At 44.7% G+C, this 15,732-nt stretch overlaps 1 protein-coding gene across 4 annotated transcripts in view; it reads left to right on the forward strand.

Moving 5' to 3' along the window:
* The window catches only part of atp8a1 (ATPase phospholipid transporting 8A1), a 193,810-nt gene that overhangs the window by 172,438 nt on the left and 5,640 nt on the right, over positions 1 to 15,732 (forward strand). For all 4 annotated transcript variants that reach the window (XM_029725480.1, XM_029725499.1, XM_029725489.1 and 1 more), the window contains 3 exons: positions 10,678 to 10,766; positions 11,776 to 11,868; positions 14,441 to 14,532. In XM_029725480.1, the coding sequence (XP_029581340.1) occupies positions 10,678 to 10,766; positions 11,776 to 11,868; positions 14,441 to 14,532 (274 nt within the window). The remainder of the gene's footprint in view (positions 1 to 10,677; positions 10,767 to 11,775; positions 11,869 to 14,440; positions 14,533 to 15,732) is intronic.

A 15,732-nucleotide genomic window follows, 5' to 3' on the forward strand; every position in this document is an offset into this window, starting at 1 on the left:
CAAATTGGCCATTTTAATTTATAGGATTCATGTAATATTCAATAACTATAGTCCCTAATATTCGATTTGGACCAAACTGTTTTATAACAATGAGTAGGGACATGAGGAATCCAAAGAAATAGTCAAAAGCCGACCACGGACCGCCCACACCAATCCCACAACGAGTATATAGTATCAGTTCTCTGTCTGACAAGGAGTATGGAGCTGCAGCTCGGGTATTGTTTTGTTATCCGTTGTAATGTATTCTCTGTGAAATTGGTGACGTTTTCGTCCCCCTGTTCAGATACATTTGTTATTGAAGTTATGTGTTTGTCCCATCCTACGTCCTTCTTACCAGATTCTGACCACTATATTACAAAATTACATATTGGTTTGCTTACCGTGTAAGCAGTCTATGGACAAGTTATGACAGCACCCAAGCTTTGGTTTTGTCGGTCACTGTGTCAAATGTTAACTTTTTAGCATTTGTGGCACAAATCCAATGCAAGTCGATGGTACCTTATAACCATGTTAGTATTTTCAAGCTTCATATTCAAATCATCCCAAAGTATCGAAAAAATTATTGTGTAACTCAATGATGTTACTTATACAGTTGAAGTCGGAAGTTTACCTACACTTAGGTTGGAGTCATTAAAACTTGTTTTTCAACCACTCCACAAATTTCTTGTTAACAAACTATAGTTTGGCAAGTCGTTTAGGACCTCTACTTTGTGCATGACACAAGTAATTTTCCAACAATTGTTTACAGAGAGATTATTTCACTTATAATTCACTGTATCACATTTCCAGTGGGTCAGAAGTTTACATACACTAAGTTGACAGCTTGAAAAATTCCAGAAAATGATTTCATGGCTTTAGAAGCGTCTGATAGGCTAATTGACATAATTTGAGTCAATTGGAGGTGTACCTGTGGATGTATTTCAAGGTCTCCCTTCAAAGTCAGTGCCTCTTTGCTTGACATCATGGGAAAATCAAAAGAAATCAGCCAAGACCTCAGAAAAAAAATTGTAGACCTCCACAAGTCTGGTTCATCCTTGGGAGCAATTTCAAAACGCCTGAAGATACCACGTTTATCTGTACAAACAATAGTATGCAAGTATAAACACCATGGGACCACGCAGCCATCATACCGCTCAGGATGGAGACGAGTTCTGTCTACTAGAGATGAACGTACTTTGGTGCGAAAAGTGCAAATCAATCCCAGAACAACAGCAAAGGACCTTGTGAAGATGCTGGAGGAAACGGGTACAAAAGTATCTACAGTGAGTGAAAAAAGTATTTGATCCCCTGCTGATTTTGTACGTTTGCCCACTGACAAAGAAATGATCAGTCTATAATTTTAATGGTAGGTTTATTTGAACAGTGAGAGACAGAATAACAACAAAGAAATCCAGAAAACCGCATGTCAAAAATGTTATAAATTGATTAGCATTTTAATGAGGGAAATAAGTATTTGACCCCTCTGCAAAACATGACTTAGTACTTGGTGGCAAAACCCTTGTTGGCAATCACAGAGGTCAGACGTTTCTTGTAGTTGGCCACCAGGTTTGCACACATCTCAGGAGGGATTTTGTCCCACTCCTCTTTGCAGATCTTCTCCAAGTCATTAAGGTTTCGAGGCCGACGTTTGGCAACTCGAACCTTCAGCTCCCACCACAGATTTTCTATGGGATTAAGGTCTGGACACTGGCTAGGCCACTCCAGGACCTTAATGCGCTTCTTCTTGAGCCACTTCTTTGTTGCCTTGGCCGTATGTTTTGGGTCATTGTCATGCTGGAATACCCATCCACGACCCATTTTCAATGCCCTGGCTGAGGGAAGGAGGTTCTCACCCAAGATTTGATGGTACATGACCCCGTCCATTGTTCCTTTGATGCGGTGAAGTTGTCCAGTCCCCTTAGCAGAAAAACACCCCCAAAGCATAATGTTTCCACCTCCATGTTTGACGGTGGGGATGGTGTTCTTGGGGTCCTCCTCCAAACACGGCGAGTTGAGTTGATGCCAAAGAGCTCCATTTTGGTCTCATCTGACCACAACACTTTCACCCAGTTGTCCTCTGCATCATTCAGATGTTCATTGGCAAACTTCAGACAGGCATGTATATGTGCTTTCTTGAGCAGGGGGACCTTGCGGGCGCTGCAGGATTTCAGTCCTTCACGGCGTAGTGTGTTACCAATTGTTTTCTTGGTGACTATGGTCCCAGCTGCCTTGAGATCATTGACGAGATCATTGACAAGATCCTCCCGTGTAGTCCTGGGCTGATTCCTCACCGTTCTCATGATCATTGCAACTCCACGAGGTGAGATCTTGCATGGAGCCCCAGGCCGAGGGAGATTAACAGTTAGTGCGATTATTCGCAAATGGAAGAAACACAAACTGTTGTCACCTTCTCACCAAGCTACTTGGCGATGGTCTTGTAGCCCATTCCAGCCTTGTGTAGGTCTACAATCTTGTCCCTGACATCCTTGGAGAGCTCTTTAGTGTTGGCCATGGTGGAGAGTTTGGAATCTGATTGATTGATTGCTTCTGTGGACAGGTGTCTTTTATACAGGTAACAAACTGAGATTAGGAGCACTCCCTTTAAGAGTGTGTTCCTAATCTCAGCTCGTTACCTGTATAAAAGACACCTGGGAGCCAGAAAATGTGTGGGCAGAACTGAAAAAGTGTGTGCGAGCAAGGAGGCCTACAAACCTGACTCAGTTACACCAGCTCTGTCAGGAGGAATGGGCCAACATTCACCCAACTTATTGTGGTAAGCTTGTGGAAGGCTACCCAAAACGTTTGACCCAAGTTAAACAATTTAAAGGCAATGACCCACTGGGAATGTGTTGAAAGAAATAAAAGCTGAAATAAGTCATTCTCTCTACTATTATTCTGACATGTCACATTCTTAAAATAAAGTGGTGATCCTAACTGACCTAAGACAGGGCATTTTTACTAGGATTAATTGTCAGGAATTGTGAAAAACTGAGTTTAAATGTAATTGGCTAATGTGTATGTAAACTTCCGACTTCAACTGTAGATGATTTGGATATGAAGAGCGAAAATGCAATGCAATAGGTACTATTGACCTGCTTTGGATTGCTGAAATGACATGGAACGACCCTGCACTAGCAGCAAACACCTCTCTTTCTCTGACTCGCTTTCCCTCTGTCACTGTTGCTCTGTCGTTCTCACTTGATCTCTCACATACTATCACTCTTTCTTTCTCTCTGCCTCTTTCCCCTCCTCTTTCTTTCCCATATTCTCTCTTTTCCATGGTCTCTCTCTCTTTCCACCCTCCCTCTATCACCCACCCTCCCCTCTGTCTCTGTCTTTCTGTTTGTAATGCCTGAGGGTCATGATGATATAGACACCGCTTCTTGTTCTACAGTTTCTGACTCCACAATTCACCTCATTCAAGAAAGACGTTGAGCAATGGCTGACTTAATGCGACAGCATTTGTCATTGTCAGTGAGTTTGAACTTTACTTGGACGATTGACAAGACAGGTGCCTTGGACCATCCCTTAACATCTTGAAACAGACATCTTAAGTTTGACAAGATGCTTGGTTGGCCCAGGCCCAAACCACACATATATTTTAGCCTTGAGTTGACGTGGATTAAAAAGGAAGATTCAAATCTGATCTTTTCAGAGGAGTGACATGAGCTGCTATAGTAAGGGGCTTAGGCACAGCTTACGAGATGACACGGCAAACGCCATCACCCTGGCCCGTCTCCTGGCGATTTCCTGTCGCTATCAACAACACAGCTGTAAGGATGTTAGAGCATAGATAACTCTGTGCCTTTCCGACACCTGCCATTTCCTTTGCTTTTGCCAGCGTCTGCAGGGAACAGTACTTCCCCTCACTCTCACACTCACTTGACCGCTTGTCATCGACACTTTGGATTCACCCCTCAACAGGTGCGCATCACATTCCTCCCGCAATTTGTGCCAAGCGATAAGCAACACGTTCTCCTCAGTGTTTTGCTCAGAAGGGAGAGGTTCATATTTTGGCATACTACAGACTTACAGCAGAGAGACAGATGGAGAAGTTTTCTATACGAATGAAATATGAACATTTAAGAGAGTAGAATTAAAGGTTATCTTCACAATTTGTATGTCTTTTGTGTCCTGAGAACCTTCACTGAAAGTTAACTTTTCTGAAATTGAACCCCCAAAAAATGTTGGATTAACAAAGCCTTTTGGGTTACTTTTGATCAGTCGTAGTCATAAAACGTTAACAGTACTTGGAGGGGCTACATATTAGTTCATGTAAAATAAAAAGGTATTTAAAAAAAAAAAAAAAAAGAAGAAATCCAGGACACCGATAATGTAAGGTAAGTTCGCCGTCTCCTTGGGCTCTGGTCAAAAGTAGTGCACTATGTATGGAATATGGTGACATTCACTCACACGTTTGTTTGAATGGAATTATTTATATTGAAGTGCAACTGTAGAGCCTCCAGTGCAGGCAACTCATCAGGACTCACTTGCTTTGAAGAACAAGAATGCCCCTACAGAATGCCACAGAGGCCAGCTGCACCTCACTTGATAACCCATCCTCTCTACACTCAGGCCAGCTCCACCCAGCAAGGACCAGTCTAGGACCATAGAGATGGTGTGTGCGTGCGTGTTTTGACGGTGCAGGTGTCCCTGTGCGGGTGCGTGCGTGTGTGTGTGTGTGTACACTATCACCAGTGGCCCTGCGATTGAAGTAGCAGGGCCACAGATGACAGATCTCGTAATTTCTCCGCTATCTCCAAAATCACCAGGGACCCCTAAAAACTCTGGGGGACGAGTGAAACGAGGCTCCCAGCCCACTGTGGTTTTATAGAACCCACAAGGTTCCTCACTATTAAACCTGTGACAGCCCTATGATGGAATTAAAGGCACTTCAGCATTTCTGTTGACTTTGTCCCCTCCACTGGTTTCCCTCTGTGTCTGTGTTTTAGGAATACTTAAGGCCTTTAAGAGCCGCGCCTGTGTCGTATGGTAGCCCACTCTGCACTGTCGTTGAAAACCCAATGATTTATGGAAGACTTGAGCGGCTGTGGAAGCCACGGGATAGTCCATGGTGTGAGACTTTGCTGTGTGTGTGTGTGTGTGTGTGTGTGTGTGTTATGCGTGTCAGTATATGTAGTTGAATGGCCATGGATATGGGCGTACTTGTCGTTATCCGTGAGCTAATACATGTCAAACTGACACAGTCTGTCGGCTAATCTATCTCACTTTAATAATTCTTGAGTCACGTTGTAAATCACTATCGGACAGTTGTGCCTGGATGACTTCTGTTGAGCTATTACTGTTTTTGTTAGCGTTCTGTCCTCTGTTTTTCTTCGGGATATCTCAGGGCTATTGAGAGGCGACACGCAGAGAGTAAACAGATGGACCCAATTGAGCAGGCCCAGTTTAAGTTTTCCATAGTAAAAGCTTAGTGGGGTGGGGGTGTTAGAGATTTGCTTTTGCGTTCCAATGATGACATGCAGGGAATTTGTGGGCCGTATCCGAACAAGGCCCCTCACACACTCTTGCTCTCTCTCGCTCTCTTTCTCCTTCGCTCTCTCTTTCTCCTTCGCTCTCTCTTCAGGGCATTAAGTTTGCCTCCATCTCTTTTCTCTCCCATCATCCTCAGGGACTGGCTTTTTCATTCTGCGCCTGTTTACACAGCCTATCCGACCACTCAATAACCTTAAGGATTTGGTTTCGGGTGGTAGCATGGAGCTGGTCATGAGGGACTTTTTTGGGGCTTTTTTGGCCAAACGTACAGATCCAGCTTCAACTTGTAGCATAGCAATCTGCACCCTCAAATCACCCAATAGCAATTTCCCTAGATCCTTAGCTCCATAGCAGAACAGTCTACCCCTCTGTTCCAATTTCCACCCCAGTCGTATGGTCCGGTAGAGCCAGCTGAATTTAGCCAAACGGACATGGATGGAGGTAGACCAAATCACTCACTGGGACTGGATTTGACTTTAAAAAAAAACCTTGTCCTTTCATCGGGCCCAATAAAAAAAATTGCCGTACAAAGAGACTGCGCCCAGGCTGCTAGGTCCAAATATTAGCATCCAGAGGCTTTGGCTATGGCAACACCAGGGCCGTGCAGAGAAAAGGGGAGAGACTCAAATCTGACAGCCTTTCAGATATGACAGAAAGAGACGTGGTAAGAGTGAGGTGTGTGTTTGCGTGCTTCTGTGTGTGTGTGCGTATGCAGTGGGCGTGTGTGGAAAGTTGGCTTTTCTCAATCTATGCTTTCTAAAGCCAAAGGCCTCAGAACGGGGTGAATAGTGAAGGCCTTGATTGTCCTTCCTTCATATTTACCATCACAATGGCAGGCATTAACATTCTTGGAGCCACACTATCACTGTGGCCTGCCAGGCATGATCAGCCAACTGCCGCTGCGCTGAGACCCCCTGATCAATGCATCCAAGCATAGTAATCAGACGCCGCAACTCTGAGCCGATTGGATCAGTCTGTCCCTTGACAGTCGCATAAAGGATGGTTTGAAAAATCTGTTTTCTTAGACTGAGACGCAAAGTTTTAAGAATGTGAAAAATGACAAACGACTGTTGGCGTGTCCATATCGTATTCAGAGTGAAACCACTGCTTCATTTTGTAGATCTAAATACATTTAGAATGTGTACAGCAAACAAATCGCCTTCTACAGTTCTGCAACAGCAAGAAAAGCTTACTGGTCTGCTCCAAACCAGATCTTGCTGGTCTGCTCCAAACCAGATCTAAGGATTTAAGTGACACGCTGAATGTTCTTTCACCTATGGCTATGAACGTTTCTAACTTGGCTGTGTGTGTGTGTGTGTGTGTGTGGTGTGTGTCTGTGTCTCCAGTGGCTGTGAGGGGGTTGACAGCCTGTCAAAACACTCTGCCCTGTAGCTGCGGACACCACTGTCTGCCCGCCCAGACGAGTTTATTCGTTTGTCCTAAAAATACACCCACCTGCACCCCAGCTCCATCGCTAGCATCTCCCAAAATGGCTGGCTCGGCCAGTATTTAGTGTGTCTGTCTTCAAATCCTCAACAGATAAACATTTATTAAGATTTAGTTGAGCGTTGAATTTACAGATTAGTGAAATAGTCAGTCCTTCAGTATAGTTTGCTGTAAATATTTTAGTAATGATTTGTTGTTTTGGATATATTGTTTGTGCTTTGAATTATTTATGATTATATTTTGGAACAGTATTTGTAAGAAGTTGTGGTTTAAATTAGGAGCTGGTTTATTTTCCATGCTCGTTGACTTCGATTTAATGTATTTAATGTGCTGAGACACTGTCCACGGTTTATTTTTGTTAATTTTTCGAGACAGTTTAAATGCGGCTATTAAAATGTGTGATACATTGGATGAAAACAAAAATAATTAAAGTTGGCGTTACGATAGACTTTTCTTTATGTTTCTACCCGGGACTGCCTAACTTCAAACTTGACGTGAATATGTCCTGTGCGCTTATGTAGTTTCCCCTCTACTTGTATTTTGGTCACTGCTGGCCAAAATAGAAAAGCTCCATTCATTCCAATACCATTTCAAACATTCGGAAAAAGCCATTTTGATTTCCACTCATTTGGGATTTCCTCTTTCCCCGATGTTTTGTCAGACATCATAGTCCATTTGCCTGATAATGGAGAGCAGATTAGCTCATTTAGGAACACCTGAACCCTTTGATAACTTTGACATTGATCCGTGTGTGTGTGTGTGTCTCCTAAGGCGCCATCCCAGGGTCCGGCCTGTTCCTAATTACAGGAAGACCCTTGTCTGGGGGCCCCTGCGATTTGAACAACTGGCACAAGCATGTACTGCCCAAATTGCTGATGCGAGGAGGCGTGTGTTTTGCTTTTTGACATGTAATGACCGATAGTTTCACAGCAGCCAGGCCAAAGCAAACAAAGCCCTGCGCAGACGGCTGGATGTGACGGCCCACGCCAAGAGGATTCCTCTCTGTCTCCGCCCCACCAAACCAAATGGAACATACACAGCTGTAGTTGCCCACCATCTTTTTATAGATCAGTGGAAAGACTACCTTTTAGAACTGAACTCAGTGGACTTTCATGTGTTGCTGCTCCCCTTCTGTTTCTCTTTCCTTGTACTGAGGATCGAGTGAAAGCCCTTCAGGCATCATCAGGGCAACAGGTTGCGAGTAGAGAAGGGTTTCGGGGGTTCGAGTTGAGACTCCCATTGATCCCTCACCAGTGGCCTGTCTGCTGAGGAGGCATCCCGCTCCGCTGCACCGTCATTCCCCACCTGCTCTTGAGGCCAGTCACTGTAGCTAACAGTTGCCATCAGGACAGGAAATTAATGGGTTGGGGCAAAAATGCCATAGAAAATGTGATAAGTATGAAGAAGTGTTTCCTACTGTATTTCCTCCACTCTAGCTAAAATTTGCCTTTTGGCACAGATCTGGGATTAGCTACATGCTTACCTTAATCATTTGAGGGTTGAATGCAAAACTGACCTTAGATCAGCTACACCCTACCCCACCCCCCGCTCCACTCTGTCCACAGGTATGTTGTCCAATACCTCTTCCTTGTCAGAAATGGAGGTTTCTCTACTGATAGGGAATAATTGGAATAAGGGGTTTGGACATGGTTCCCATTGGTCTGTTTGGAGAGTGAAAGAACACCACAGTAACTGCCTACCCTGGTTAAAAACACCACAGTAACCTCCTACCCTGGTTAAGAACAACACAGTAACCGCCTACCCTGGTTAAGAACAACACAGTAACCCCCTACCCTGGTAAAGAACACCACAGTAACCGCCTACCCTGGTTAAGAACACCGCAGTAACCGTCTACCCTGGTTAAGAACACCACAGTAACCTCCTACCCTGGTAAAGAACAACACAGTAACTGCCTACCCTGGTAAAGAACACCACAGTAACCGCAGTAACCGCCTACCCTGGTTAAGAACACCGCAGTAACCGTCTACCCTGGTTAAGAACACCACAGTAACCTCCTACCCTGGTAAAGAACAACACAGTAACTGCCTACCCTGGTAAAGAACACCACAGTAACTGCCTACCCTGGTAAAGAACACCACAGTAACCGCCTACCCTGGTTAAGAACACCACAGTAACCGCCTACCCTGGTTAAGAACACCACAGTAACTTCCTACCCTGGTAAAGAACAACACAGTAACTTCCTACCCTGGTAAAGAACACCACAGTAACCGCCTACCCTGGTAAAGAACACCACAGTAACCGCCTACCCTGGTTAAGGACACCACAGTAACTGCCTACCCTGGTTAAGGACACCACAGTAACTGCCTACCCTGGTTAAGGACACCACAGTAAATGCCTACCCTGGTTAAGGACACCACAGTAACTGCCTACCCTGGTTAAGGACACCACAGTAACTGCCTACCCTGGTTAAGGACACCACAGTAACTGCCTACCCTGGTAAAGAACACCACAGTAACTGCCTACCCTGGTAAAGAACACCACAGTAACTGCCTACCCTGGTAAAGAACACCACAGTAACTGCCTACCCTGGTAAAGAACACCACAGTAACTTTCTACCCTGGTTAAGAACACCACAGTAACTGCCTACCCTAGTAAAGAACACCACAGTAACTAACTAGCCTGGTAAAGAACACCACAGTAACTAACTGCCAAAGCTACTTCTTCTTCTTCAGGCTTCTCAAGATCATAGTTAAAACCCAAACAGCAACATGTGTTATTTAGTCACAGTGGATTACCATGTATTGTCAAACTGGGTTGACCCATGTAATTATTTTGCCTATTCATTTGTTTATTGTGGGTAATTTGGTTGTTATAAAAGATGTAACAAGACTGCCAAAAGCAATCTGAGCCCTTACTGCTGCACCTACTGAGCCCTGTTTTGTCTGCAATGACCTCTACTCAGCAAATTGGATGCAGTCTATCACAGTGCCATCCGTTTTGTTACCAAAGCGCCTTATACCACCCACCACTGCGACCTCTAGTCGGCTGGCCCTTGCTACATATTCGTCGCCAGACCCACTGGCTCCAGGTTATCTATAAGTCTATGCTAGGTAAAGCTCTGCCTTATCTCAGTTCACTGGTCACGATAACAACACCCACCCGTAGCACGCGCTCCAGCAGGTATATCTCACTGATCATCCTCAAAGCCAACACCTCCATTGGCCGCCTTTCCTTCCAGTTCTCTGCTGCTTGTGATTGGAACGAATTGCAAAAATCGCTGAAGCTGGAGACTTACATTTCCCCCACTAACTTAAAACATCAGCTATCTGAGCAGCTAACCGATGGCTGCAAGCTGTACATAGTCCATCTGTAAATAGCCCACCCAATCTACCTACCTCATCCCCATATTGTTTTTATTTACTTCGCTGCTCTTTTGCACACCAGTATCACTACTTACACACCATCATCTGCACATCTATCACTCCAGTGTTAATCTGCTAAATTGTAATTACTTTGCTACTATGGCCTATTTATTGCCTTACCTCCTCATGCCATTTGCACACACTGTATATAGACTTTCTTTTTTTTCTATTGTATTATTGACTGTACGCTTGTTTATTCCATGTGTAACTCTGTGTTGTTTCTGTCGCACTGCTTTGCTTTATCTTGGCCAGGTTGCAGTTGTAAATGAGAACTTGTTCTCAACTAGCCTACCTGGTTAAATAAAGGTGAAATAAAAACAAAAAATAAATAAAAAGGAATGTGTTCCTGTTTTTCTGTATGTGCGTGTCTCAGGCGGACATGATGTTCAGTTCGGGAGTCTTCTGGATGGGCCTGATATTCATCCCTGTCACCTCCCTGGTCTTTGACGTAGCCTACAAAGTGTGAGTTCCCCCCACTCATCACCACCACCCCCTCCACATGTCCTGCTCGTGGGAAATTCCTTAGATCACATGTAGACATTTACATATAGAATTACATATAGAATTACATATAGAAGTAATTTATAGGATCTCAGTGGGGCCGGGGTTGGAACCGGTTCAGTGAACAGAACCGAAAAGCGGAAAATATATATATTTTTTTGAGATCCAGAATCAGAACCGCAAAAGAAAACGATCCATACTGTTCCCGAAACAGAACTGTTATTTTTAAAGCATGAGAACCGGTTAATAACTTTATTTTACACTCTAGGCATGTTTTTCCAGTCCCACAAGAAACACAACAAAGCACCTATGCAAAGCCCTCACCCTGTCACTCAGAAACGTATTCTAGTGTCAGCTGAAAATTCTTTGCTTAAAAATAAATAAGTCAGGAAATGGGAAATACTAAATAAATACTAAACAGGTCTCAGACATGCAGGTGTAACATTTATAGTTACCGGTATATCATGTTTTTTTTTGCAGATTCTGCTCTAGGAGAAATGTCTTGAGAAACTCTTTAGAACACCAATAAATAACATGCGGTGTAACATTTTATAGTTATTTGATTCATAGCAAGAGATGTATTCTAATACTGTCCGATTCAGAGGTTATATAAATGTGGACCATTCAGAATGAAATTATTAATTGAGGTCAATGGGAGACTTAGTTTAGGTATCTCAACTCTGAATCAGTCTCATAGTTCTGGGAAATCCAGAGGAATCACATTTACAGCAGATTGAACCAGCAACTAAAAGCTCATTTAGGTGTTATTTACCAGACATCTACTTCGCCTCTGATATGCAGAATTGATTCAGATTGCATGTACAGTTTTGAGAAAGCTTCTTGGACTGATTTGGGATGGTGTGTTACATAGAGATACAGTATAATCCAACTGTATAATATAAGGAATAGTGTTGTATTTAACGCTGTGGTTATGAATGCCTGTTGGTGACGTCTGCTCCTTTTGAGCCAGTGTGAAGAAGGTGTGCTTTAAGACCCTGGTGGATGAGGTGCAGGAGCTGGAAGCCTTGTCCAAGGACCCAGGAGCCCTGGTGCACGGGAAGAGGTACTGGACCGTCTCACACCCTTTTCTCACCTTCCTCCTTTTCCAAGAGGACATCCCAAATGGCACCCTATTCCCTATAACGTGTACTATTTTTGACCAGGTCCCACCATATAGGAAATAGGGTGCTATTTGGGACGCAGACTTGAAAATTCTTTGTTTGTAGGTTAGCTTTTGTCCTTCACAGTACACAAGACCCTTATAAACTCAGCAAAAAAAGAAACGTCCTCTCACTGTCAACTGCGTTTATTTTCAGCAAATTTAACATGTGTAAATATTTGTATGAACATAACAAGATTCAACAACTGAGACATGAACTGAACAAGTTCCACAGACATGTGACTAACAGAAATTGAATAATGTGTCCCTGAACAAAGGGGGGGTCAAAATCAAAAGTAACAGTCAGTATCTGGTGTGGCCACCAGCTGCATTAAGTACTGCAGTGCATCTCTTCCTCATGGACTTCACCAGATTTGACAGTTCTTGCTGTGAGATGTCACCCCAATCTTCCACCAAGGCACCTGCAAGTTCCCGGACATTTCTGGGTGGAATGGCCCTAGCCCTTACCCTCCGATCCAACAGGTCCCAGACGTGCTCAATGGGATTGAGATCCGGGCTCTTCGCTGGCCATGGCAGAACACTGACATTCCGGTCCAGCGGGAAATCATGCACAGAACGAGCAGTATGGCTGGTGGCATTGTCAGGATGAGCCTGCAGGAAGGGTACCACATGAAAGAGGAGGATGTCTTCCCTGTAATGCACAGTGTTGAGATTGCCTGCAATGACGACAAGCTCAGTCCGATGATGCTGTGACACACCACCCCAGACCATGACAGACCCTCCACCTCCAAATCGATCCCGCTCCAGAGTACAGGCATCGGTGTAACGCTCATTCCTTCAACGATAAACGCAAATCCGACAATCACCCCTGGTACGACAAATCCGCGACTCGTCAATGAAGAGCACTTTTTGCCAGTTCTGTCTGGTCCAGCGACGGTGGGTTTGTGCCCATAGGCGACGTTGTTGCCGGTGATGTCTGGTGAGGACCTGCCTTACCCACAGGCCTACAAGCCCTCAGTCCAGCCTCTCTCAGCCTATTACGAACAGTCTGAGCACTGATGGAGGGATTGTGCGTTCCTGGTGTAACTCGGGCAGTTGTTGTTGCCATCCTGTACCTGTCTCGCAGCTGTGATGTTTCGGCTGTACCGATCCTGTGCAGCTGTTGTTACACGTGGTCTGCCACTGCGAGGACAATCAGCTGTCCATCCTGTCTCCCTGTAGCGCTGTCTTAGGCTTCTCACAGTACGGACATTGCAATTTATTGCCCTGGCCACATCTGCAGTCCTCATGCCTCCTTGCAGCATGCCTAAGGCACGTTCGCTCAGATGAGCAGGGTCGGTCTTTGGGTGTTTTTCAGAGTCAATAGAAAGGTCTCTTTAGTGTCCTAATTTTTCATAACTGTGACTTTAATTGCCTACCGTCTGTAAGCTGTTAGTGTCTTAACGACCGTTCCACATGTGCATGTTTATTAATTGTTTATGGTTCATTGAACAAGCATGGGAAACAATGTTTAAACCCTTTACAATGAAAATCTGTGAAGTTATTTGGATTTTTACGAATCATCTTTGAAAGACAGGGTTCTGAAAAAGGGATGTTTCTTTTTTTTTGCTGAGTTTACAACCAGAACATCTCAATGACTTTTTTCCATATCACGAATTCACAAATACTCTTTATATTACTTCATACACCGCATGTACAACACTTGACTTACACATTTAAACTTTTAGAAGTTATAGACTATTTACCCCCTGAGGATTCAATAATATTTATCTTGGCTTCCCTGTTTTTAGTACGTATGGTGTAATCACGGTCTGCCTACTGTACACTATACAGTTCACTCTTACCTCTACTCTTTGAACTCTGCTCCAGGCCATCCGTCCAGGCTGTTATACATGCTTAGAACATGACTCTCTCCCTCTGAAACTGTGTGAAGAGAGACTGTAGTGTACTGTAGAGCCTCCAGCTAATTAGAGACTTGCATCTTGAGCTAAACTCCCAGAGATGATTTGCGTTGCAAATGGCACTGTATATAGTGCACTACATTTGGCCAGGGCCCATAGGGAAATGGGTGCCATTTGGGACACAGCGATCAGTTAGCCGGGTCCCATCGATGGCCTGTGGAGTGCATTAGCATGGATCAGACCAGTGTGAAATCTCCTGCCGGCTGAAAGTGATCTCCCCTATCTGGCCACAAGCCCAGGCCCAGCAGGCTAGGAACCTGGCCCTGGACCGGACGCATGTAGATGCACTCACTCAGTTCCTTTGTCACACTCACACAATTATATACACACACCACACATGCACGCTCTCTCTCTCTCACACACACACAGAATCCACCCCTTCTTCCTCTCCCCCATGCCTGGTCTCTCCTCAGCAGGAAGTGTAGTTGGCTGGTCTCTCCTCTGTCCTGTGGAGGACTGTACTGGGGGAGAGAGAGGGCTTGATGTATGGGTGGTTAAATCTGGCTGAAGGGCTCACCGTGGCACTCACTGTCTCTCTGTCTCTGTCTTTGCAGTCTGACGGAGAGGGCACAGCTCCTGAAGAACGTCTTCAAGAAGAGCACTGTCAGTATGTACCGATCGGACTCCATGCAGCAGAATCTGCTACGTAAGTCACACACACAATATTAAAACATGCACACACCTCACACCCTGACCTGAAGGAAAGCCCTCATGCTGTTTTTCTCAGAGAAAGAGACCCATTTTCTCTCTGTAGCAGCACTGGTCCAACACCCCAAGACAGGCTTTTGAATTGAGTGTAGTTCCTATGTGGATACATTGCTCCATGCTATGGGGATTCTATATATACTGTAGCTTCAAAGGGGACTCCGCTTGTGTCTTAAAAGACACCCTATGGGCCCTGGTAAAAGTAGTGTACTGCATAGGGAATAGGGTGCCATTTGGGATGCTGCCTCAGCGTTGGAGAAGTGCTATTACTCTGCTGATCCCACCGCTCTTTACAATTCGATATCCGTGTTCCACATTAGCCAGCATGACATCCACATACATGATCCTGTCGTTAACCTCATTAAGTAACACAAAAGCATCCCACTGTTCCCCCGTTGGTGTCCCTCCGCCTGCTAATACAACCCCCCCCACACACTATATTTGCATCCCAAATGGCACCCTTTCCCCTTTACAGTGCACTACTTTTGACCAGGGCCCATAGGGCTCTCGTCAAATGTAGTGCACTATATAGAGAATAAGGGGCTTTTTATGGCGCACCCTAATGGACAGTCACGTCCCATCTAATACGAATCTCATAGGCCTAGTAGTCAGAATCTATAAGACAACACAGATGGGTTTTATTTTGGGTTGTAAACTGGGTGGTTCGAGCCCTGAATGCTGATTGGCTGACAGCCGTGGTATATCAGACCGTTTACCACGTGTATGACAAAGCATTTATTTTTACTGCAGTAATTACGTTGGTAACCATTTTATTATAGCAATAAGACACCTTGGGGGTTTGTGATATATGGCCAATATACCACGGCTAAGGGCTGTGTCCAGGCACTCCGCGTTGTCATGCATAAGAACTGTCCTTAGCCATGGTATATTGGCCATATACCACACCCCCTCGGGCCTTATTGCTTAAATATACCACAGCTAAGGGCTGTTCTTATCCACGACACAAAGCGTGGTGCCTGGACACAGCCCTTAGCCGTGGTATATTGGCCATATACCACACCCCCTCAGGCCTTAGTGGTTAATTGGACTTATTTCTGTTTGTTTTGCTGATCTTTTTTTATGTTTTTTGTTTGTCTCGTAGGTGGGGAAGGGATCGTTCTTGTGTGACCCCTGTTTGTCT

The sequence above is a fragment of the Salmo trutta genome, chromosome 3 (genome assembly GCF_901001165.1).
Source record: "Salmo trutta chromosome 3, fSalTru1.1, whole genome shotgun sequence".
Lineage (NCBI taxonomy): Eukaryota > Metazoa > Chordata > Actinopteri > Salmoniformes > Salmonidae > Salmo > Salmo trutta.